Raw genomic sequence first — 26,391 nt, forward strand, 5'->3', positions numbered from 1 at the left:
TTTTGTTTCTGAAGAGACCATGAATGTGGACCGAGAAGATGGGAAATGTTGTGTGAGGTGCTGTCGCCTTTGTGCCCTCTGAGAGATGTCAACGTTTCTTAGTAGGCGCCTTGAAGGAGATGTCCCTTGATCGTACTCTAGACTTGAGTAGCCAGCAGTTACGTCACCCTCCCGTCAGAGCTTCTGCCTTTGATGAACTATTCAAACTCTACCTGAGCGACAACCACCTGAGCAACCTGCCACCAGAACTGCGAAACCTGCAGAAGCTCCAGCTTCTAGCCCTGGACTGTAATTGTTTTGAGGAGCTTCCTCTGGTCATATACAGCCTCGTTCAGCTAAACATCCTCTACTTCTGTAATAACCGACTGTACAGACCGCCGAATACTCCATAGTATTTTAGGACTATCATTTTGTTTTCCCAAAATCACAACATAAAGCTTTTCTGTAGAAAGTAATTTCAGACCTCAGTCAGGGATTTGTTAATTCAATCAGATTTATCCGTTTTCCATGTCCGTTCAGTGAATCTGTCAGTGATAAATGGTGAAACTCTAACAATGTGCTCCTGTTTATAAATAATGCAGGTGTCCTGTAACAGATTTGGGTCTCTGTTTTGATGTTAAAGACTCTTAATAGATTTGAATCATACTCTAGCGCTCCTGCTTTGTAATATGAAGTCCTGCAGGACTCTGTTCACTAGATTTACAGGTTCAAAATGTGTGAACAAGTCAACAGAGGATGACAAATAATTAGAAGCAATCAAGTTTTGCTTAAAATTATGCACATTTTGCTAGCATATAAACCTTGCAAATACACGAGCTGCACTTTATAAGTGCAACATAAAACATGAATTAATAGTAAATGTACATACGTGAAAATAATTTCAATGTATCCCACAAACTATATTATTATTATTATTATAAACAAAATAATAATAGTATTAAACAATGGTATTTATAAAATATAAAAGACCAAATCATATATATATAATATAATCACTGAATATATAATAATAATAATATGTGGAAAAATTAAAATCAAAGACAAGTTTTCTAAATTATTATTATTATTAAGAGAATAATAGATATATGGTATAAAAATTATTTTAAAGAATTTAAAAGGCCATATCAAACCACTGATGTATAACACCAACAACAATAATAATATTTTTTTATGTATTTTTTTTTTTTTAGAATTTTTAGCAGATTTGCAACATTTGTTTTGAAGAAAGAGAGCGCTGACGTTACGTAAGAACTTTTATTTTGAAGGACAAGAAGTCAGAAATCAGCCATTTGGAAAGTGCAAGGAGCGATCATTGATGCAGGGCTGTGATTGAGAGTTGAGCTCCGATATTAACAGCCGCGATGGGGAAGAAGACTCGCACAGGCACCGGCAGGAGAACCATATTACAGCTCTCACCTCCGGGACCGACCCGCAGCGCTACAGGAGCAGCCCGAGAGGACGGCGTCGGCTCGGGGTCCGAAGGTGTGCGAGAGAGACAAGCGCGTCGGTAGAATCAGATCAGATCAGATGCACTAAATATGGAGCAAGACGAACCATTTTAAGAGAAACGCGCTTCTACAGCGAGTGTTAAACGAGTTTGCTTAGTAATTTTGCTAGTCATATTTGGATAATCATAATAAAAATATTACACTTATACCGCTTTTGCTATAAATGAACGTGTATTAATAAACTGATACAGACTGTGTGGTTGAGTTAATATCTTTTGAAGCGCCGTTTGTCAAGTTTAGCGTTAGCCGCCGGTAACTTACAGATTAACCGAAAATGTGCGTGCTGATATAGCTTGTCAAACTGGTTATGACATAAACAACATAAAATCACCCGTAATGATTTATTTTGATATATTAAAGAGAAGTGTTTGTTATTTAAATCCTTTATAAGCCACAATTTGGAGTTAGCAGCGCGGCTTCACCGGGCTTCAGACAAAGCGTTAGCTAAACATGCTAATTCACCCGCACCGGAACAGCAAGGATAACTTTGTTATTAATGTTTTAAAAACTTTACAAACTGTCTGTTTCATTTTGTAGACGAAACCGAGGGTAGCACAGATGGTCAGAGAGAAGTTAATGTAGTAATGAAGACACCAGCTGTAAAGGCCACACGTAAGTTACACCAGATTGTTAGCACTACCTAATATATACTGTATATTCGTAATGCATAACATGTATTAAAAATGATTCTGTGTGTGTGTGTTCATAACGTGTTTAATATTTTTATTACGTTTAATTATCATAAAATTAAGTTATTCACTTTTTTTGTGGAAATTGTGATACATTTTGAATAGAATAGAAAGTTCATCGATTCATTCATGAATAGAAAGTTTATATGTATTTGTAAACTTATTATTTTACCTTTGCTATTTTTATTTTGTTCCATTAACATCATCATGCAGCGTAACAGAGATATTTATGTAAAAATGAAACAACATGCTTATTCTGACCTGTACTTAAAAGTGATCATTCTACATTTTATTATATTTTAAACGATTTAAAAACTTCTTGCTGACGGATGTGTAAAACCTAGTGGTTTGAAGGATAGTGGCAAAGATTGGTAAAAATTTAAAATGATGATTAATTAGTATTTTGGGGGCTGCACTGTGATCTTTAAATAGTCTTTAAATGACATCTGATGATTCTTGTTCCAAATATGCCTTACAAGAATTTTTGGTATATAAACAATTGTTCCTTTGAAGGACATTTGTGTAATTTGTTTTTCTTATCATTATATACATATGTATTTTTAAATATGCTATTGTATAGTTTAAAGAATGTCATCCGTACTACATTTGATTAAATTTGACCTTGTATTTTCTTTATAGAGGGTTTATCTCTGCTTGGAGCGTACGAAGACAGTGAAGAAGAAGATGCAGCAGAAAACACCTCGACTGCCACGAAGGCAAAGCATAACCAGTCCACAGACATTGACAGCACACTTGCCAATTTTATGGCGGTAAGTGAAATCATGAGGTACTTAAGACCAGACATATCCATTTGTGCACAGTTTATACTAAAAATCTGTCTGTAATTTTGATATGGGTTATTGTATGTCTTCCTTAAAGGAAATTGATGCAATTACGACCCAACCAACCCAGACAAGTGAATCTGGGACAGAGCAGAGTGCACCAGCACCAACTCCTCCTCGCCCCGAACCCAAAACAGACCAGCAGACTCATGATCAGAACGGACCCACGCAGGAATTTCAATACGACACACAGTACTCCCTCGCAGGGGGTGAGCTTTCTAGTCGACTGGTTGTGTTTTGGAGATTAATCTCAAACTAAATGTCAGAATGTGGAAGTTTATACTTGTATTCTCGTGTTTGGGGATGTTGTAGCTGGGTTGGAGATGGGTGATTGGCAGGAGGTGTGGGATGAAAATACCGGTTGTTATTACTATTGGAATACTCAGACCAATGAGGTGGCCTGGGAGCTCCCGCATTACCTCGCAAACCAGATGCAGAGTTTACATTACACGGGCAGGTGAGTTATGAACATGAGGTCAAAAAAAGACATTTTGCTGGCAGTCAGAAGTAGTTGGAAATTGTCATTGTATAGAGTAGTGCATTGTATAAAGATATTTTATTTAAAAAAGGATATTTAATAGAATGATTAATGTTATCAAATAATATATAATAATTTTTATATCTATATAATAAAAATATAATTATTTTCATATTAACACATTTCGCTATATTATAACTTATAATGTATATAACTGTATTTTATATATTTGTCTGTCTTTGTTATTTTCCACAGTTCGTCTGTAAATGGCAATGGTGTGGCACATCACAGCAGTTATACTGAACAGCAGTCTGTTGCAGCTGCTCCTGCATCTAAAAAAGAAACCAAAAAGAAGGCAAGAATTTTTTGTATGACTTCGCCCTTAACTGCATGAGTTGGGAAAACTACTTGGAATTAACTTCTTTAGTCATTAGTAAAATTCTGCGTCCTCTATCCACACAGGAAGTAATTGAGAGTGTTGTGGCTTTGACCAGCGAGGAAGAAGAGAGGAGAGGGGTGGCAGCTACTCTCCTTGCTCCTCTTATCCCAGAAGAGGTTAAGGAGGCAGAGGAGAAGTGGAGAAAGAAGGTGCTGGCAATGGAGGAGACTGTAGAAGGGTCCCAGGAACTAGAAGGCGAAGGCACTCCATCTTTGGACTCCCCAGCTCTCCGAGATGCGGACAGCCAGAGTAACCAGCGCAGCAGGAACCACTCCGCAGAGTCTTCTGACAGGGAGGAGGAGCCAGAAGAGGACACCATGGAGCTAGAACTAGCACTAGAGAGGAAAAAAGTGAGTTGCTTCATTAGAAATAACTCATTAGTCTATATTAAAGTAATGTTTTATATATACAGTGTGTGTGTGTATATATATATATATATTAGGGCTGTCAAATGATTAATCACGATTAATCACATCCAAAATAAAAGTTTTGTTTACATAATATATGTGTGTATACTGTGTATATTTATTATGTATATATAAATACACACACATGCATGTATATATTTAAAAAGAATATGTTATGTTTATATATTAAATATATTTATATATAATATAAAATATAAGAATATAAATATATAAATGTATATACATGTAAATATTTTCTAAATATATAATTTACGTGTGTGTATTTATATATACATAATAAATATACCCTGTACACATACATATATTATGTAAACAAAACTTTTATTTGGATGTGATTAATCGTGATTAATCATTTGACAGCCCTAATATATATATATATATATATATATATATATATATATATATATATATATATATATATATATATATATATTGTAAATTAATGGATCTTTCTTTAAAGTTATATAGAGTTTCTTTTGTGAAATGGTGGTATTGAAAGTGTTTGTTGTTCTGCAGGCTGAGCTTCGTGCCTTGGAGGAAGGTGACGGCAGTGCCGGTGCTTCGAGCCCCTGTTCTGAAACAAGTCAGGATGGGCCTCGTAATTTACTTTTGAAGAACAAATGGAAGACGTCTTTCCTCCGTGCGCCAAGTCCTGACTCGAACAGCCGTGGCTCAGACAAGGCAGGATGGGCCACTCCAGAGCACTCAGACAATGGTAAAGATTGGCCGTAATAACATAAGTGCTTAAAAATGTAATTAATTTGACAGAAATTAGGTTTTGTGCATCAGGAATTAATGACTTATTGAGCATTTTGTGTTTCAGCACATTCCAAAACAGCTGAGAAGCAAGGAGAGGAAGATGATAAGGAGAAGTCTGTATCCAAAGCTCTTCAAAAGGAAGAAGAGGACCTCAAGGTAATTGAAATGAATTGAAGTCAATGTAATAAAAAACTGACCATTTCTACTTTAATACACACTTTTGCTTTTATTGCTTTTGTACTGATCTAGTGCTCACTATATATATATGGTTTTAGCCCAGAATTTTCATATTTTGGTGCATATCTAGTGTGTGTACATATATGTACATAAGTAGGTACATTATTTTATGTATGTACATTTATTTATCTTAATAGAATTTATTTCTGTGATGGCAAAGTCAAGTCACATTTACTTCTATAGCACTTTATACAGTACAGATTGTTTCAAAGCATTGTTACAGTAAAAAACAGGAAAATATGAGAATCAATTGTGGAAACTTCTTCAAATGTAAGACTTTAGTATAACATGATCTTTCAGAAATCAGTTGGTGCTCAAGAAACATTTATCAATGTTGAACAGGTGTGCTGCTTAATTCTTTTGTGGAAACAGGGGTACATTTTTTGTTCCAGGATTCTTTGAGTAGAAAGTTCAAAAGATTTGAAATATAAGTCTTTTGTAACATTATAACAAATGTCTTTACTGTCAAATCGTTGCTAAATAATAGTATCAATCAAAATCAAATCTTGTTTTAGCTGTTTTCCGTTGACTCTTTTATTTCAGTGTGAAAAAAGTCACAATTACAGAAATAAAATGAGCAGCAAAGAGCATTTTTTCGTATTTATAGAACTTCAGGTATACCTCTTAGTTACACTACTTTGAGGAATATTTAGAATATGAATATTATCTAATCTACAAGTTACATTTACTGATAATATGAAATGTTATGTGATCGATAAAAAGATTAAAAGTTATTGGTCTTTCCTTCTTTAGTTTCAGATCGGAGAGCTTGCTAACACACTCACCAACAAAATGGAGTTTTTGGGAATCGACAAGAAAGCCATCTCAAACTTTCAACTGCTGTTGCTGCAAACGGAGGTAAGAAAACTCTGATATAAAGATCATAAGTGTAGTGGTTCATGCTATATAAATAAAACAAATAACAAGGTTATTATATATAATACATAAAGATAATATTGTTATTGTGTATACATTAACAAATAACATTTCAACTGTTTTATTATAACTGTCAATATTTCTTTTCCACCAGACGCGGATCTCAGACTGGCGAGAGGGCGCTCTGAACGGAAACTATCTCCGGCGCAGGCTGCAGGAAGCTGCCGAGCACATAAAACATTACGAACTTAACGCCACTCCCAAAGGCTGGTCCTGCCACTGGGACAGGTACGCGCTCCTTACCTTTCACATCCTTATCACTCCCCCTCCCTAAAAGTCCCCCTCCTCATGTGACGATTGACACTGCCTCCGCTGCTATGACAAACGCGCGACTGATTTGCACTTGGTTGTATTACTGGGGAGTGTTTACGTGCACGGATTAAGACAGAAGGTAATCCTGATAAGGGAGCGTCTCTAAAGAGCCAGCCTGACCACCAAAGATTTGGGCCCCATCTCCTCCCCTCACAGTCAGTCTAAAGGGTTAGGAAGGTGGTTGCGCGTGCGAGAGCTTTGAACTTTACAGGACTGCCCCCAAAATGATGGGAGAAATGAGTGACACAGAGTGACCGCGTGGAAGCAGCGTGTCACAAGCATCAGTAAAGGAAGACGATGCCTTATCCTCGGAGCCTGAAGGTCAGACCAATCTATTTCATTGTTTTACTGGATTTCTTCTTTGACTGTTCATTAAAAATGTTGTCTTTTACCCTCTGTTGAAGATGCCTGCCTTAAGGCATCTAGCGGAGGGGTTTTGTCACTGTCAGTGTGAGTATTGCCATGACAATTGCCATGAAGTGATTTGTAATAATGTCTGTAAGCTTTTCAGGATTGGAAATTTATTTTTTGCCATGTTTTTTCTTAGAGAATAAGGTGGGTTCATTATCAGTGCACCCCTTCTAATCTGGCTTCTCCTCTGGGCTCCCAATGAAGCCCAGTTCAACATTCCCTCATTAGGGAATTAGAGCCCCACTTTCCTTTGACTCTCCAATGGTCTCATGACCTTGAATTCAGTTGAGGGAACACTTGCTAAGACGCTTCTGTGTGTTTGTTTCTCCACCTCTAGAGAGCACAGACGGTACTTTTATGTGAACGAGAGGACCAACACTTCCCAGTGGGAGTTTCCAGTTGTGGAGGAGAATGAGGATGCCAAGCCGCCCCCGCCGCCCACTTCTGGCCTCGGAGACACTAGCCAACCATCTGCAGAAACCACTGGTGCTATAACAGGTAAGGGTTGTGGCTAATGACATCTTTTAAATATTAATTAATTTTAAGTTTCACCTTCAATTGGTAGGAATCCAAATGTTTCCGTATTCGCGACCTATCTGGATGCTAAAATATTATTTATTATGTAATAGGCTTTGTACTTCACTCGCATTGACATCATCCTTCAAATCAGCTATATCAGCGCACTGAGGCAGTGGTCACGGTGAATGCAACATTGTACAACGGAGCAGTGCAACTTTTTGTTTCTTTAACTGTATTTTATTTTAAAATGAACAGGCTGCAATGTCGCAAAATATGTTTTGTCTGTGTGCGCGTGAGGCGCTGGCACAATATGGTCATACCAACGCTGGTTGGTTATACAGATCAAACAGAAACAGATGCAAAACATCATTCAAAACTGTCAAGATTTAAAATAAATAAATAAATAAAAGAACGCTTTGTAAAATAAAGAAAACTATTTTATGCTGTATCGTTTTCCTCTCCGTGAACTTCTCCGTAAAACTCAGCACATTTTTTTTTCTTTCGTTTTGTAAATCTGTTAATGATTTAAGTGAAATACATTTCGTATAGGCCAATATAGGGTATTCCTTTTTATGTAAGTCTATAGTTTTATTCGCCACCTGAAGTGAATCAGAGTTTTTGTCAGAGAAATATCCATATTTAAAATTTTATAAACCTTAATCTCTAGCTTCTGCTAATTGTCGTACACATGTTCAAAACCGATCAATCGGTGGACCTCTGACGAATATGTTTTGATTTAATAAATATTAACTAAAATGTATTTAAGTATTTTTGGGGAGCCTGAAATCAAAAATGTCAGTGTAATGGGTAGTGCTGCAAGATTTTTTTTTAAATTGAATGCGCGGCACTGTGTTCATTTATAAGCGAACAGCTCATGATCTCGGCTTTCAGTATCTATTTCTTAAATCTTTTTTTACTGAGTTATAATACATTAGTAATAGGTCATATCTTGTAAGAGGAATATATTTGTCAAAATTACCATAATAATAATCATAAAGTTGTTGGCCAGATTGTGCAGTCCTTCAAACAAGCACAACAAACCTAATTTTTTTTGGTCTTTTAAATTGATATTTATGAATGATTAATTCATGATTGTTAACAAAGGGGTTAAATGTACCTTTTTTATCATTATGGCAATGTAACATAAGAAACATCCATGACTTGTGATTAAATGTTTTTTTTTTCTTCAACAGGAGCTTCGTTAGGAGATGTGCAGTCTTATTGGTTGGTACCCCAGCCTCCTCAGCCACCATTGCCTCCACTTCCTCCAGAGGATCCGCCCCCTCCACCTACAGAGCAACCACCGCCACCCCCTCCACCACCTGAATCTCCTCCTCCACCCCCTCCACCACCCCTCGAGGATGATGGAGAGATTGAGGAAGTGGAGATGGAGGATGAGGAGTCAGAGCCTCCGGCTCCTGGAACAGAAGAGTTCAAGGTCACTTTTTTTTGTCTTGAGAGTTAAGATTATTTAGTTTATTATGCTTATAGTGAAGCTATATGTTTTTGATATCTTTTTCTCAGGCGGCTGAGGCAGCAGCATCTTTGGGACTTGAGGCTAAAGGCCAGAAACGCAAGGCCCCAGGCTCAGTCCCGCTGCCCAAAACAGTCACCATCGGCAGCAACCCCATTCTTTACAGTCAACCCATTGCTACTGCTGGTGGGAATAAACTGCTTTTACACACATCAATATTTTTATAGAGCATCCTGCAAGATGTTGTTCATCATGTTCCTCTCATTCATTCACAGCCCCACTTCTAGTTGGAAGTGCTTACTGGGGGATGACAACTACAGTTGCACCTCCTCTGCCTACAGAGAGCATAGTCCCACCAATGCCAGCTCTGCCCCCCCAGCCACCCCCTCCTGCTCCACAACCTCCCAGCGCCCTGGAACTGATGAGCAAAGCCCTCATAGATAAAACAAAGAAACAAAAGAAAGAGAAGGTGGGTGTTTTTTTGTTTGGTTTATTTTGTTCTTGTGGTTTTGTTGTTGCTTTTTTTGTGTGGGTGTTTGTTTGTTTTCCTAATGGATTTGTTTTGCGTTTTTTTTTTTTTTTCTTCAATTTGTCCTTTTTTTTTGCTTTGGGGTTTGTTTTGCTTTTGTGTTTGGTGTGTTTTGTTTTGCAGTTTCTGTTTTGGTTCTTGAGTTTGTATTGGTTTAGTTGTTTTGTTGTTGTTTTTTTTTGGGCTCTTGGGTTTTGTTTTGCTGGGTTTGTTTTATTCCTTCTTTTATTATAAATTATTAGAATTTTAGAAACATTAGATGCCTATTTTCCACAAGTTGGTTTTATTCTTTAGGCTCTTCATGAAATGCCTGCAACATACTTTGGTTAAATTTCTTAAATGGTCAAGTGAATGGATTTTAATCATTGTAGGGAGCATGTGTCCACACACTGCTAAGACACATGCAAACATGTAAAAGTGAATTTTGCATCCGATGTCCCATTTAATTTAGAAAGAAAATCATTTAAATGCCATCATTTAATTTTTTAAAGACAAAGAAGAGCAAGACAAAGATGCCGTCCCTGGTAAAGAAGTGGCAGAGCATTCAGAAAGAGCTAGATGAAGAGGAGAAGTCGAGCTCCAGCGATGAAGATAGAGAACAGCTCAACAGCAGACGCATTGAGGAATGGAAACAGCAACAGCTTGCAACGTAAGTTTGAAGAAGCCATTACAAAGATTATCAGCATACATTTGAGGAAAATATACAGATTGTTTAAATGCTTGTCGTTTTTGTCTCCGTTTGCAGAGGGAAGGCCGGGAAGAATGCTAACTTTGAAGCGCTTCCTGAAGACTGGAGGGAAAGACTGTTAAAGAAAAGAAAGATGATGCAGAGTTCATAGAAGTCTTAAACACTAAACAAGAGCCTCTGGTAGAGGTGGACTGAACTGTGTTTTGGAGTTGTGTGCCGCTTGCTCAGCTTCAGTGGACTTAGTTGGGCAAATTTGAACGAATGTTTTTTTTTTTTTTTTTTATACAAACGCACATCGCTGGTCAGAGCCTATTTTAGGTCCGCTCTGTGCTGTTAAATTCAAATGCATCATCTTGTGACTAAAGGTATAGTTTGTTATGGGTTGTTGTAAAATGATAAAACAGCCTCTAATGTCCAGACGTTACTTTAATGATGCAGCGAACCAGAAAAAAGGTTAAACGTACAGCATTTATCATTGTCCTTTTTGTTTTATTACTCCAACCATGAAACCTGTGCACGATTTATCTGTAAATTAAAATGTAATGACATCCATATTAAAAGGACTGTTCCATTTCTTAGGTTTCTCAGAGCTGTTCTCAGTTTCTCAGAAAAAAAAAAAACAGCAACATACGTTTTGTACAATGTCAATTGTGCGAACCATCAGCTGTACAGTGAGCTCTGCGCAGTCATGGGTGACATTAAACAGTGCTGTACCTGTGTGTCCAGCTACCAATGATTTATAAGTTAAGCTTCAATATCAGTTTTTCCTTTACATATATGTGTATATATATGTATATGGATGGATGGATGGATGGTAACATCAGTCTTGGATCAGAACAACTGACCACTGTTAACAAGAGTTTCAGCCATGCTTCTAAAATCATAGTTGAGACTTCCATGTCCTTTGCACTTTAAAGTATGCTTCAAATGTGAACTATATCTTTTTTTCCACTGATGATGTTGTGATAGTCAACTCATGTGCCAACTTCTTTTTTCCCTATAATATTAATGAACATTGGTCACTAAATGTCTTTTTAATCGAAAAATCGATGTTTAATGTAAATGCTCCCTGAACTGGGGATGTAGAGATATCAACCCTTTTCTACATTGTAAATAAAAACAATTTCTACAAATATTTTGTTCAAGCAACTTTTTTGAACCTCTTTTATTTATTTTTGGATGTAGAAATTAAACTCAGCTGTTACTCTTATCAAAGCTATTAAAACATTTACTGAAATAAAGTGAATCATTCAAATAAAATGTATAATGATAACGTATCTATATATCTGTCTAAACTTATACTTCATATGTGAATATTTCAGGCAACGTTTTTAATGTATGTTTAGTTAAATAGGAATCTAATAAAACTGACACCCAACAAAATGACTAAATCTTTCTAAAAACAAAACAAAAAAAAAAAGGTTGATTTACCAAAGCATGTTTTTTTTTTTTTTTTTTTTTTGTGGAAATGTGCTCCCATAATAAAGCATGTTATGATGTCAAATAAAAAATAATTGTTCAATAATAAACAACTGTTAAAAATCATTAAGTCATAATTAAGACATAAAAAGTTTGATTTAATTGTCAGAATTTTCATCTCATAACTTAGTATGTTAATGTTGACTTTTTCCCCCTCATAATTATGACTTTGTCATATTTTTGAGGTTTTTTTTTCTTATAATTATCACGTGTTATTTCATGTTGTAATTTCAAAAGACTTTTTAAAGTCATAATTAGGATTCATCGAAGCAGGCTTTGTTTTCTTATGCTGTGGATATTGGCTTCCATAATGAAGCATGATGTGATATGTCAATTAAAATATTGTAGTTTACGAGACCTATATAGAGTTGATCCCATGTAACGATGCAATACTACCATTGCCACCTAATTAATCATATTTTTGCATTGGTCTCAAGTTCTTTCTAGTTGTCACATAATATGTAACACTTGAGTCTAAGCAGCTAGTTCCCATTTGAAATTCATGGCCTTTATAAAAGATTCAGACACTAAGAACACATAATTGTTTTCGGGAGCTTGTACCAATGAATTTTACATCTTAGTTACATGGGTAATTCTGACAATCGCTGCTGGTAACAAATGCTTCTCACATGTCTTTTAACTACAGCATGCCTGTTGGGTTATAAATTAGATTTTGTAATAATATATCAGTGTTTCATTTCTTTCCAAGATTTTTTCAGCTTAGACAAATTGCTCAGAACCCGACAACTTGTGTTTGACTTTGACTTAGTTCAGGTTTTAAAGTGTTATGTGGTGCAATTTGCCCAAAATTTATGATATTTATGAAATTATAATTAAAAAATACCTTGAAACATTTAAATGCATTTTTGAAAATAATAATTCAAATTGAGTTTCACCCTTTGAAGTTTTTTTTTGTACTTAATGTGTAAATAATTCTATTAAAGGGATACTCCACCCCAAAATGAAAATTTTGTCATTAATCACTTACCCCCATGTCGTTCCAAACCCGTAAAACCTCTGTTCGTCTTCGAACACAATTTAAGAACATCAAACATTTGGTAGGTCTTACTAAATATGCATTTTATAGGTTATTCCTTAAAGACCATGATCTTAAATCCGCAAAATACTCAAAAATGTATTTAGATTTTTACATTTATTTTGGAAAGTTTTTAAATGAAGTTTAATTGATTTAAAATGTTATTTAAATTATATTTAAAAGTAAGTGTAAGGTTTAATTTAGAAGTGTATTCATTTTATCTGTATATATTTCTGAAGGACCCTGTGTCCTCAAATGAAGATGTGGTCAAAATGAGAGTCCAAGAGAAAACTATGTAAAAAACAGAAGGTAATTCCTTATGTGTGTTTTCTCTAAAATGATCAGCAAAACACCAAAGAAATAGGATTTACCTCCATAAAATGGATAATGAAAAGTGTCATTCTCTATGCTGTGTAGATGCCATGTCCGGTAAGGGCGAATCAGACGGTGAGGTCTTGGATCCCTCATCCCACCGCTCACATTGGTGTTGTAGAAAATGTTGTAGATCTATGGGGCGACAGACCAGAAAAGGTAACTCTTCTGGATTTATATTTTGGATAATTGACATAGTCAGACAATGACCATCAAATTATTTTTTGCAAACTAAAACAAACCCTGTTTATTCCAGATTGTGCCTGCCACCAGTTTGCACAATGGTTATTCATCTTGCCGCCACTCTGTCTCAGGTAGATATACTTCTATAAAAATAAATTATGTACTTGCACATGCAATCCTTTTTATCAAGGGAGGTCAATGAAGTCAATTAAAATTAATGTGTCATCTATTTCAGTAGATACTGGACATAAAACATATCAGCATGCTACCTCATCAGCCCCCCAGGGGCAATTACAGCGACAGACCCTCGTAGCTATTGGAGGTCAGAAAAGAAAAGTCCGTCTGTACCAGCCTCCAGAGAAAGATCCCTGACTATACCAGTCCAACCGTACACAATGCCCTTCTACCCTGATTACAGACCTCAGCCAGAAATAAAAGGTATGTCTTTTAACCTTGGGGTACAAATCTTCAAATTCACCTAGTAGTGAACTGGATTCACAATTCGCCAAGCACTGAAATTGTTTCTTATTTTTACCTTTACTTTTCAAAACTTAATGCCGATAATCTCCTTATAGCTAGAGCGTGGTTATCTGATACGACCCCCTATAATAGAATTATTGATTGGGACACAATATGGGATAATAGATTTATAATACATAATATAATAATATAATATAATACAATTTTGTGAAAGTGTGGGTTAGTAGTTATCAAATATGTTTTCTTTCCTTTATTACAATTTGTTTTTTTATACCTTACCAAAATAATAAAAACACTGAATTGTGACCACATAGATGACATTCATAATTTTGCTTTGTCTGACAGAAAGAAACCATATTTCAAACATTATACAGAGGAGGTAAGTTGGCTATATCACATGACAGCAAATTACATTTCACAGTGGAAGTGGCATAATAATACTAGGACACCTTTGCAGCTGTATAGGAATGCCCTGGCAGCAATTATTTACGTAATTTGTTAATACTTTATTTTTATTCATACGCATAATTGTATAATATATACATATGTAAATAAATATTATATCATATTAAATAGTGAATGCCTTTTCCCACAGTCAACAGAAACTCAGGCATGAAAGTCAGATGCAAGTGACTCATATTCCTGTCAAACACTTAATGCCACTAGACAACATCGGAACACTGAGGATCAGTCTTAAGACAGATGGACCAGGTAAACATTTGCTATTTCTTTAAATACTAGCATGGGCAATATACCTGGGAAAAAGTCATTAAAATTGTTGTGCATTATGTAAGTCCATTGCACTATTTGAAATTCAGTATCAGACTTAAAATACAGTCTCCACATGTTTTTGGCAGTGTTATGATACCTGCAACCTGATTCTTTTTCCCATGTTAAAATGTGCTGTGGCTGGCCTTGCATCACCAGATGCAGAGAAGTCCAGAAGGGCCAACCAAATCAGTAAACAAGATGCTCCCTGTTTCCTTCCTGACCTACACAGGTTTATTTTTCTGGCAGTTTTCTCGACACTTGTCACATACAGTGCAGAATAGCAGCTTCCTGACCTACACAGGTTTATTTTTCTGGCAGTTTTCTCGACACTTGTCACATACAGTGCAGAATAGCAGCAACTGTAGGAATTGTAGGTGGGGGGAGTGGAACCAACGCTCTTTACCACCCTCCATACCACTGAGGTGAGACCTGATTGGCATTGATTAGCATGCTCAGGTTTGTTTGATTAGGGTTAGAGCTAAACTCTGCAGGAAAGTGGATCTCGAGGTCCAGATTTGAGGATCCCTGCTCTAGAGGTTGATTGAGAACAGCATCATTGTAGAGATGGAACAGAATCAGGGGAAATGAGTAGAAGAGTCAGGAGCCAAAATCCAGCCAATTCCGGAACCTATTTAAAAAATAAGAGATGCTTAGGGGGAACAATTAGCTACATTATCTTATATTATAAACATAGGTTTACCTTTTCTTGCAGATTTCCAACATTGCCCAGGTGGAGTCTGATGGCCTCAATCAGAGTCATTAAAATAAGATTTGTGATCAGGATGAACTTCTAATAATCTTCAAGGGCTGGATACTAGATGAAAAAGCGTGATTATTTATTATTAATAGTAATATCTCAGAACATTAATGTGATTAAACGTCAACAGTCAGTCAGTGATTCCTGACTGAATTGTTATTTAACTATTTCAGTTGTGCAATCCTTAACTACTGTCATTTTCTATATAGTTAGTAAAAGATACATAAATACTGGAAAACAAGACCCACCAGAAAGGAAAGAACCACATGTTAAAGTAAAGTGACATCTGAAGCGGGAGGCTTGATACTACATCCTTATCTGGCGAACAAAGAACATTACAGTATAATATGACCCAGCGAGCTGCCAACCTTGAAAGTATTTCTTTGTATTTTAAGCGCGTTAAGTAATTTTGGGCCTCATAGATTATATCCAAGACAGCTGACTCGGAACTTCCCCGTGACTGAGTAATGGGAAGTTCGGATTTTTGCGAATCGGTTCTTTCGAACAGGTTTGTGTCCTCATTGTGTCATTTATTTTTTAGGTTTTCAGTTTAATAAGTCATTTGTGAGTTTTTGACTAGAGAACCGATCGATTCGGACGAAATCTTGAATGAATCATTCAGATCAAATTTTGTGAACATGTTTAACAGATTCATTAAAAGATCCGACCCAAAACAACCGAACCTAGGCAGCTCAATAGGTCTGGAACACAGGCATATCCAACACCTTTTAAAAGTGCTATAAAGAGCATTATTATATCTGCAAATCAGATAAGCAAAATGTGATGTTTACTTACAGAAGCCACATTAAGTGACGACAACAAACTCTGCTAAGTTTCCCAAAAGCATCGTTAGCTAACTATGGTGGTTAGTTCCACTGAATCTATTGGTAATGACGGAACTTGCACCATAGTTGCTTTTGGGAAACGCACCTCTGATGAATTAGCCCAACAGCTAAAGTCAAAATACTTGTTATATCTCGTAATTCTGAGATTCCGCTCAATTAATGTATATAATCGTAATTTATATTTGAACAATTTTCCTGACTATTTTCCTGCAATTCGGAGAAAAAAGTCAGAATTGCAAAAAAAAAAAAAAAAAGAAAAGAAACAGAATTGTGAATATTAAACTCAGTCAGAATTGTGATATTATAGTCACAAAATCATATAACAACGATAAACTTAGTTCACGATCAAAAAAGCATCAACCCAGCAAACAACTGAAGTTAATTTTGTTTTCACAACGTTGCAGAAACTCAGTTTTAACATTCATCACATTACTTTTTTTGTTGTAGTAGAACAAGCAGATCGTCGGTAGTATCATAATATAACTTTATTTTTTAAATACATTTAAATTGCATTATTTACAGCAACATTGCTTCCAACATAGTTCCAAGCGATGAAAATCTGTCAGTTCAAAGTCTTTTGTGTAATGCCAGCATTACGTGGTTAGTATGTACAATTAATTTACAAGACAGTTTCCATGGACGTCAAGGTGTCCGAACGATCCAACGTGTCATAAAAACGCAGACAGGTCTTGTACTGCAGGAGTTTCTCGTACAGGTGACTGTGTCCTGCCCCGCTACTCAGCTCCACGCTCAGATCTGTGTACCTCCCAAAACATTATAAAGATTCCTCTGTCAATCCTTTAAACACTCAAAATATTTATTATGTCCTATTCAAAGCTTGAACCTTACCTTTGGGATATTCTCCAAAACACCAGTGTGTTTATAGCCATTAATGTGGCCAGTGTAAAGAAAAACCTCTCCATGTTGCCACTGCTGAGGTTATTAGGATAGAAGTTTCCTGTAATCATTAAACACAATACTGAGCTCATGTTTTGAGACTTGACATTGCACCACAATAACAAGTTCAATACTTTCAAGAGTGGAGTGTGTGTACCTCCTGACACAAAATAAAGGAAGTGAACGAGGAAAGCCCCTAGAAAGCAGCCTCCTCCATATGAGAGGGTTAGGAAATGCAAGGAGACACCTCTAAGGTTGCTGGGAGTCAGACAGAAGGATATCAGTGAGCCTGAGCAGAGGAACAGGAGAGGAGGGTGAATCGTGTGAATTTCATTACGTTCACAAAGCTGATTTTTGGGATTGAATCAATGATGTATTGAAAATTAATATATATATTGTAATATTCTTTTATGCAAAAACAACCGGATTGCTGTTGTTTAATGAGCACTTTAACATCATGGAAACTGTATATATTTTAAAAAGTGAATTGAGAATACATACACGCTGGTGTCACAAAGGCCTCTGCCACTCCCAGCAAAATGTACTGGGGTGTAAGCTGGAAACAGGTCATAGAGGACACATGCAGGACCTTTCCTGATAATGTCTGCTCCACTTGTGGGTAATACTTCCTGTGGATTTCGGAGATCCCTGCCAGTAGTGCTGAGAGAGCTGCACAGGCATGACCCATAGCTGTAGGGAAATGTAGTTTATATAACAGTAAAGCACTAGGTTTTATATATATAATGTACATATAAATTGTTATTATAGCTTTTCAAAAATGCCAGGCCTTTAGGTATCAGCATAAGTTCCTAGGCCACTGCTGAATCAACACCTAATACTTTGACTCATTTGATGTACACTTTACAATCCCATGTGAGGATTCGGACTTATGGCTTACCTCACATACAGTGGATTTTTAATGCTGCATTCACATGCTATCATAATTAACGTATATATGAGTTTCCTATTTGGAAATTGGACATGATCTCAAGTCATATTTACAACTGGGAAACTCTGAGATAATTTTGATTACTGGAGTTTTTGAGTTGGGCGTGCCATAAACTTTAAACATTGAAGCAGACAGAACCATTGCTTTCTGAATGTATACCATATTGGTAATGTTGGCCAATATGGTTCCAATGAATGGGATTTTATTCAAAATCTACCGAATATGGACTGCATATCTTTTATACATTTTGGCTTTAATAAGATTTATACAGTTTTTTAATAAGAAATATGGATGAATGAACTTGACTTCAGACGTGGGAAGTAGTATATTTCCGAAGAGGGATATTTCAGATAGCACATGAAGCTGCTGAACAAGCAGTTCATTCATTGTAGTTAGGATGCTCACTTATAAATGTGGCTGGTGAGGGCAGTATTTTCTTTGGAGACTGGTAGCAGGTGTTCAGAAGCTCCAGCAGTGGTGCTAAGATCAGCACCGGCAGTATACTGATGACCTTCATCACTGCTACTGGCAGGAGAAAGCCGTTGAGTTTTAAGTTGGAATGCATCGTCTGTAGATAATAGCCTGATGGGATCTATTAAAAGATTTGAAATAAACATATTACAGAAGCTAATTGCTAAACAAAAGTATGGATTAAACTAAAAATGAAGCTGTTACATACTCACCTGGGAAATGCAAGCTCGATATAAAAGCTGAAGTCCATAGAGAGGGAAAAGTTTGACTAGGACTTTGACGTTTTCCACACTGGTCTCACTGTAACGACCTCCGTTGTTTTCCTTAGCACGGTCTAGCCAGTTGGCAACGTCTCCGCTTAAATGGCGATAATGGAGGCAGCACATTTTCAGAGAATTGAGGAACACTCCCAGCGTAGTTAGCAAGGAACTGCCTGTTAGTGAAAAGTTGTTAAGGAACTGAAATCAGAACAAATGAACAATTCACCACTGTCAGTTATTTTTAATATAATTTCTCAGATAAAATGATCAGACAAGACATATATGTATTTCTGTGTATATGTATTATGAATGGCATTGTTACCTTTTTTTGGACGGAAAGTGAGCTTGTTGTGCACCATGTGAATGGCGATGAGGGCGAGCAGAACAGAGGTGAAAGGGATGAGAAAACACAGGTTTTTGGCAACTGATTGCTGAATGTAGGCAATCCCCAAAAAAACAACGGTTGAGTTCAGGTTGACCAGCCAGTAAAACCTGTGGATTATAAATAGCTGCAGCATTTGAATCTATTGTACAAATTGTTTCACTCAGTAACTTAAAACCTGTCAAATTCTCAAGAGAAACAAAGTACTTTAAAAAAAAAAAAAAAAAGAAAGAAAAACATTTAAAAAACATTTCAAATTATTATTTAGTATTTAAGTTCAGTCATAACAGTAGTCCAATGGAGTCGCCTCATGGAGGCTGCAACTTTAAGATCACATGACCAGCTTAATGCTGGCACTTTATCTCAGTAAACCTGTTTTAGACACTTTTCCATTGAAAATGAATGAATTATGTTAATTAGCACATTTCTACAATGTGAACTGCAAACTTTTGCTTTTTACATCCACACAACTAGGTGTCAATATAAGTACAAGATGGCTGTGGAGCAAATTCTGTTCTGATAATTTATCATCTTACCAGTTGAAGAAGGACAGGAGCTGGTGTTGATCACAGCCTTGAAGGTGATAGGCTGCCATTGGGCAGAGGATGGCACGGATGCCACCAATGCCAAGGGCCACAGCAACAAGCCCCGTGTAGAATAGTATGTGTTGCTCATGAGGCTCAATTCGATGCACAATATTATTTGTGTTTATATAGAAATCCTCAAAAGGGAATGCGACCACCGGAAGCAAGGCAGTTCCTATAAAAATGGACCAAAACAGGAAGTCAGTTTTCTAGTTTTTATGGACACTTGATGGCAACTTTACATGCCCTTCTGAAAAGACCAGCAGATTGTTGCTAGACCAGGACCAAACTAGCCTAAACCAGTCAGGACCAGCATAAAAAAGTTTGTTTTTTGGTCAGTTTTAATATATTTAAAATTTGTATTTTAAGGAATGTTTGAATTTTTATAGAAAAATATACTTTATTTTTTAATTAAATATATTAGAATGATTTCTAAAGGATTGTGTGACTGCAATAGCTTAAAATACATTCAAATAGAAAACAGTTATTTTCAATTATAATAATTTCAGTTATGATCATATTTCACAATACAGTTGCCACTGTATTTTTGATTAAATAAATGCAGCATCAAAAATATTAAAAAATCTTACGAACCCCAAAATTTTGAATGGTAGAGTAATTTACAATTTAAATCGTTTTATTTAATTATTAAATAAAGTAATTTCACTATTCACATGGAACAGTTATACATACAAAGACAATATTTCTCTCTCTACGCTGTTCTAGTGCACTTCCAAATGAGTGACAGGAAGTTACATTAGGCTAAAATCCTGAGCAAAACAAATGGCTTTGAGCAAGATGCTAAAGATTAGATTATAGTCTACCAAGGATTCACAACAATTGCAACCACTAACCGAAGAAATGAAGGAGTGCACAAAAACAGAGGACTGTTGTCCTTCCCAAGCACGTCTCAGCAAACCATCCCACAAGAACCGGTGTAAGTACGCTGGCTCCCACAAAGCATGTGTTCACCATGGCTGCTTGGTAACTGCTGTATCCCAGCTTGATGGTGCAGAAAAGGATCATATTGCAAACAATCCCAAAGAAGGTGAACCTCTCAAAAAGCTCCACGAAGAGCACACAAACGATCACCTGCAGCTTCTTACGCGGCTTGCTGACCGTCCCACCGGGATATGAAGATGTGCAGATCCCGTAAGGGAGGTGGCCATCGTGTGTATCAAAAGCATCTATGGGCTGCATTCTGTTTCTGGAGATCTTCCTGTGGAAGTGAGGTTCAGACAGTGCTGGAGCTCCAGCCAGACCAGCAGTTCCACACAAACTTGTGAAATCTTGTGGATGCCACACAACAGAGCCTTAGGGACCATGCCAAAAGTTCACGCTGTGTCTCCTGACTGAGGTTTCTGGGTAATGTTTACGTACTGCTTCTCCTCACTAACATATTGAACTTCGTTGGTCTCCAGTTCTCATTAAGAAGGATGACGTGGAGGCAGCGCACAGGAGCACCGATGATGAAAGTGGTTTCAGAGATGTGAGACATACTTTTATAATGAATGTTTTCAGAGAACCGAAGAAGGACATGCCATATGGCGAAAAGCAAGTTTATTAGGTTTTGAATACATTGAAAGGATCATCAAGCATATTCTTTTCTTTTGCAGTTGTATAATGATTTAAAGATGTGTTGTATGAGGCCAGGTTCCAGCTTTTAATATTGGGACCTGCCACCCCTGGACACTTTTGGAGCTGGGCCTGTACTTTTTATGCTTGTTTATTTATTTATTAAATGGTGTGAAGTTGAAGGACCTAATGATATGAATCTCAAATCCATTTCACAAGTATGTATCAGCATGGTGCTAGCAAATTAAAGATAATTAAACTTTTAAACACACAAGGTGCCGCTAGTATATAACACCCCACTGTGAAAGGTGGCCAAGAGGCAGTGCCAAATTAGTCAGCATGTGAAATGCAAAATCCCAGTCCCATCTTTATGTCTGTTTTTTGAGTTAGGATAGGGGATGTATTATTATTAATATTATTATTAGATTTGTAAGTTTCACCATGTTGATGTTGAATTGGTTAATTTAATTAAAAAGAGAAAATAATCAATGTATTATATAAAAAAAAAAATTAAAGACAAATATATATTTATTTTCTAGTTTTATGTTGAACTGGCTAATTTCAATCTGAAAACAATAAATATAATACATATTATATAATATTTATCAGTATTTTTTTCCTCCAGTTTGATTTGTAATTAACTGAATACAAAAGAAAATGAATAAATATATAATATTTGTTTGTTTGATGTTAATTTAGTTCATTTTCATTCAAAACAAAAAATAATGTAATACATAATGAATAATATTTATCTCTTTGCTTATTTTTCTCCAGTTAAGTAGTTGATTTGAATAAAAAAATAGTAATAATAATTAAAAAAATGGGTTAATTTTAATAGAAAATTATCATATAAAATATCTAAAATATAATATATTTTATACATGTATGTATGTATGTATGTATGTATGTAAATGTGTGTGTTTATTTATTATATAAATAAATATACATTATTATACAAATAAATATATAATGAATATCTATCTGTCTGTCTGTCTGTCTGTCCATTTCCCCCATTTTGTTGTTGAACTTGTTAGATTTAATCAAAGGGCACAATAATAAATTATAATTATTATATTTATTATTGTCTCTTATTTTGATGCTGAGTTTGATCAAAAGAGAAAAATAAAAGTAGTATTTATTTAATTTGTTTATTTGAATTTAATTTTGATTTTTTTTTTTTTTTAATTCTTGAGTTTGATATGAAATTAGGTTAATTGGTCGATCATTGTGATAATTGCTGTATTTGAACTCTGGTCATTGATGTAGGTGAATTTCTGTGGAAAGTGTCTTTGAATGTATTAGTGGTCTTTGGCCTGTGGCCATACTCTCTGTTCTGGATAGCTACGGTGTGCTGGCCTTGAATATTTCTGCCTGAGCTCACCAATTATATGAGTGGAGAAAAGACCACACTGGTGGCGCTGACTGGGCGTGAATGGAGCCCATCTAGCAGAGCTATACTGAAAAGAGGAAAGCGGTAAGAGAGAATACAGACTTTGTGTGGTGCATCGGTGAATGAGGCCACAGTTTGGTTGCCATGGATCCAAACCTGAGTTTTGTGATTTGCCTTATACATATGAACAAATGAAACAACTTTTGGACTTCTTTCAGTTCACACACATTCTTATTATTTTTAGGATGAAAACCAGTGTGTGTTCCTGTTTGTTTAAACATGTGCAACCAAATGATATGGTTGTAAATTTGTGTTGTATATATTACTGAGGAGTTTTTTTAAATACATATTTTTATTCATTTATTTCTTGAAATAACGTCTTCAGTGTATTTGAGCTGTATTTTGTAATACAGGAATTATTCCTCTAGAGGGCACTATTTAAATTGGCAAGATAATGCAGAAACAGTACTGTAAAGCTCGTGTAGGATTAAACAAACAATTAAAGACTTTATAAAAGATATTTACATTTCATAACTATAATGAATTCTTACTGATACTTGGTAATGTTTAGTTAAATATGGAAAGATGCCTATAAAGAAGTAAAAACTGTTTTCAACAACAATAATAATAAATGTTTCTTGAGCAGCTAATCAGCAATGATTTCTGAAGGACCTTGTGATACTGAAAAGACTAGTAATGGTGCTAAAAATTCAGCTTTGCATCACAGGAATAAATTGCATTTTAAATTATATTAAAATGGAAAACTGTTATTTTAAATATTTCTGTCTATTTATAGTATTTTCGATTAAATTAAAATGCATGGTAAGCTTAAGACATTTCTCAACATTTTTTTTATTATTATTATTATTTATTCATACTTTTAGTAGTTGCAGTAGTTGCAACACTGCAAAAAAAAAAGTTTTAAGCTTGAAGCACTTAATTTTGATACATTTTTTTAGAGAACAAGAATATTTAGATATTTCTACTGGAAAACAAGACAAAATACTAAGAAAAAAAATTTTTTTTTGCAGTGTATATTTTGAAAAGCTGTATGTTCAGAGCTAGATATAAGTTTAATGCAATAAAGAGTTTGAGAATGTTCAAAATGTTCCAAATGTCATTTTTAAAATTGTTTAATTGGAATAAAATCTGGTCTCTGTGGGTCATAATATTATATGTGAATTTAGGATGCACAACAATTATTCTGAATGGATTAAGTATGCAGTGTGGTGAAATGGTGATTCTCATGGCAAAAAGCCACTCGCAGAGGAAATACTACTTTGCAAAACACTCCAGTGTCAAATGCTAAGAAGTTGCTTGTTTCAGTCTGATTTATAGATTACAGGCCAAACATTGTGAATCACTTCTAATGCAAGTCCTCAGTGCCAGAAGTCACACAACACAGCTTTAAATGACGTGTGTAAATTCAATGCATTGGCTTTTGCACATGCTCTCAAGTGCTTTTCTGCTTGTAAATAAGCTCTTAGACTTAAACTAAAGAACAGCTTTCCAATGCATCCTTGAGACCGAATGCATTTTATTGCCTTTATTTCTATACATTTGGAGACAGAGATCACTTCTCTATAACAGTAAAAGGATGGAGGGCTCTAATTAGCGAGGTGGCTTTTGATCCGTGCCACAGAATGGCTGGTGGAAATACACAGGGCAAGAAGATTAGGCATTTCGCTAGGTGACGTACGCCCAGGCCCTTTTTTGCCTACTGGAAGCCCCAGTCATTGAGCCTGAGGAGCCTTAGGCTGTTAAGCAGCCGGGGTGCAAAAGGGGCAGTTGTGTAGGGTGACAATAGATCTCCTTGGGCCCAGACAGAGGATGTGATAGGGGAGCTAATGCACACTCTTGGTGAAGGCCTTGGGTGTAAGAGGAGAAGAAAGGGAAGCCAATTCTTGTCTATTTAACGTGCAGCACTGAAGCTCAGTGCATACTGGGTAATGATTTATGGCTATATTTTAATAGATTTCAAATTCAAAAGTGCCTGTAAGTATCATACTTTGACTGTTTACACCAAGGAGAATAGCTGTAACAATAACTCTAAAGTTTTAATAATCATTCTCATTAAATGAGAAAACCCAGCCAAGACATGACCAACCTTCAGCATTGAAATGTGGTTGAAATAATGTCAGGTGTGATTTTAACACTGAAACAACATTGAACACGATCCGTATGATGAATCAACATACAGTACTTCACCAACTTTTAGATTTGAGAATTCCACTCCTATAACAACACAGATGACTGATATTGTTGAAATCACTTTCAGAATGTTTTTTTTTTTTTTCAGTTGATGAATGATAAAATCATTGACAGTCAATCAGAAACCACTGATTTTGAAAAGCTCAAGCATTTAAAGTGGAAGACCACATAACTGCAGTGAACGGTTATGATGCTGAACGTTATTGTCTGTTTTTGTGGATCTTTATAGTTATCACTCTTACTGTGAACGAGCCTTTACTCTTTGTTATGGACTTTGTTGTGCTACTTTCAATGTTCAATGTTACTTACAGTTTTCACCTGGCATACATAATAATATAATAATAATAAAAAAATTATTTAATATATATATATATATATATATATATATATATATATATATATATATATATATGGTTGCAAAAAATAACCTTTTTGCAGTAAATTTCAAAACATTCCAGAAATTTTGGAAACTTTCCAGGATTTTTTGGAATATTCCAGGGATTTTGGGAAAGTATACCAAAAATTGTCACTCCTTTGCAACTCTATATATGTATATATACACACACACACACAGGGTGTGTTTTAGGGTGTGTTTACACTTCATTTGTCTTGGTTTTCAGTTCATTTTTCTTGGTTCCTTTGGTCTGGCCCAAAAAAGAAACTGACACATTTAGTCCTGGTTGAACCTAAAGATAGGTCACAACCTGAGACAGTGGTTTCTGATGCCTATGCTGAACTGTAATGGCCTTCATAGCTCATGACGAGAAGAACCAGGTTTGCTACAAAATTTTAATAAAAAATAAATAAAAAATCTTTTGCGGGTTGCATCTTGTGACATCACGTCCTGTTTTTGGTTCGTTTAGATGTCTGTCATCCATGTTGTGATCGTATTTTCAACACCAGTATATATACAAATATAAACATGGGTCAAAACTGTGATAGCATGCCGCCTTTGCAATAAGTCAGTTTATGAAATTGAATCCCTGCTAGATATTCCATGGTCAGCTGTGAGTGGTATTTTTGGAAGGATTTAGGAACAGCAGCAACTCAGCCATGAGACAAAAGACCACATAAAGTCACAGAGCAGGGTCACCGAGTACTGAGGTGCGTGGTGGGTAAAAGTCGCCAATGCTCTGCTGATTCTATAGCTGAAATGTTCTAAACTTTCACTGGCATTATATCCGCACAAAAATGGTGCAGCCCGAGCTTTATGGAATGGGTTTCCATAGCCGAGCAGCTGCATGCAAGCCTCACATCACCAAGTTCAGTGCCAAGCGTCGGATGGAGTATGCAAAGCATTCCGGCACTGGACTCTGGAGCAGTGGAAACTCGTCCTGTGAAGTGACGATTCACACTTGTGATGGGAGAACATTACTTGCCTGAATATATCAGCTGTAAAGTTGGGTGGAAGAGGAATAATGGCATGAGAATGTTTTTCAGGGGTTGCGCTAGGCCCCTGACTTCCAGTGAAGGGAAATCTTAATGCTTCACCATACCAAG

General features: G+C 35.9%; 2 protein-coding genes and 1 pseudogene across 2 annotated transcripts; 1 reads left to right on the top strand and 2 right to left on the bottom strand.

The window, feature by feature from the left end:
* The first annotated feature begins 1,271 nt into the window (after positions 1-1,271).
* LOC109050946 (formin-binding protein 4-like) lies at positions 1,272-11,382 on the top strand. Its single transcript, XM_042715507.1, has 17 exons — positions 1,272-1,482; positions 2,046-2,120; positions 2,837-2,967; positions 3,077-3,248; positions 3,352-3,496; positions 3,773-3,872; positions 3,980-4,306; positions 4,901-5,099; positions 5,208-5,299; positions 6,134-6,238; positions 6,411-6,544; positions 7,377-7,537; positions 8,752-8,996; positions 9,083-9,218; positions 9,308-9,501; positions 10,053-10,210; positions 10,307-11,382. The coding sequence occupies exons 1-17, from the start codon at positions 1,362-1,364 to the stop codon at positions 10,398-10,400; spliced, it is 2,589 nt and encodes an 862-aa protein (XP_042571441.1). The 5' UTR covers positions 1,272-1,361; the 3' UTR covers positions 10,401-11,382.
* A 3,587-nt stretch (positions 11,383-14,969) lies between these two features.
* Positions 14,970-15,849, bottom strand: LOC122135689 (annotated as a pseudogene).
* Positions 15,850-16,694: 845 nt separating this feature from the next.
* LOC109050945 (solute carrier family 15 member 5-like) lies at positions 16,695-21,093 on the bottom strand. Its single transcript, XM_019068485.2, has 9 exons — positions 20,570-21,093; positions 19,668-19,890; positions 19,072-19,241; positions 18,702-18,922; positions 18,424-18,610; positions 17,571-17,759; positions 17,227-17,358; positions 17,022-17,130; positions 16,695-16,936 (listed from the first exon to the last, which is right to left on the bottom strand). Exons 1-9 carry the CDS (start codon positions 20,913-20,915, stop codon positions 16,792-16,794), a joined length of 1,722 nt encoding a protein of 573 aa, XP_018924030.2. The 5' UTR covers positions 20,916-21,093; the 3' UTR covers positions 16,695-16,791.
* Positions 21,094-26,391: the final 5,298 nt, after the last annotated feature.

This window comes from Cyprinus carpio, chromosome A25 (assembly GCF_018340385.1).
Source record: "Cyprinus carpio isolate SPL01 chromosome A25, ASM1834038v1, whole genome shotgun sequence".
In the NCBI taxonomy this organism is placed as follows: domain Eukaryota; kingdom Metazoa; phylum Chordata; class Actinopteri; order Cypriniformes; family Cyprinidae; genus Cyprinus; species Cyprinus carpio.

Bases quoted from the DNA above. Each gene is read 5' to 3' on its own strand.
- LOC109050946 (XM_042715507.1), top strand. From the start codon at position 1,362: ATGGGGAAGAAGACTCGCACAGGCACCGGCAGGAGAACCATATTACAG. The intron at 1,483-2,045 runs GTGTGCGAGAGA...TTCATTTTGTAG, and splicing joins CGTCGGCTCGGGGTCCGAAG to ACGAAACCGAGGGTAGCACA. The intron at 2,968-3,076 runs GTAAGTGAAATC...TCTTCCTTAAAG, and splicing joins CACTTGCCAATTTTATGGCG to GAAATTGATGCAATTACGAC.
- LOC109050945 (XM_019068485.2), bottom strand. From the start codon at position 20,915: ATGCAGCCCATAGATGCTTTTGATACACACGATGGCCACCTCCCTTAC. The intron at 18,611-18,701 runs GTGAGTATGTAA...ATCTTTTAATAG, and splicing joins ATCGAGCTTGCATTTCCCAG to ATCCCATCAGGCTATTATCT. The intron at 17,359-17,570 runs GTATGTATTCTC...TCCTCTGCTCAG, and splicing joins GGCCTTTGTGACACCAGCGT to GCTCACTGATATCCTTCTGT.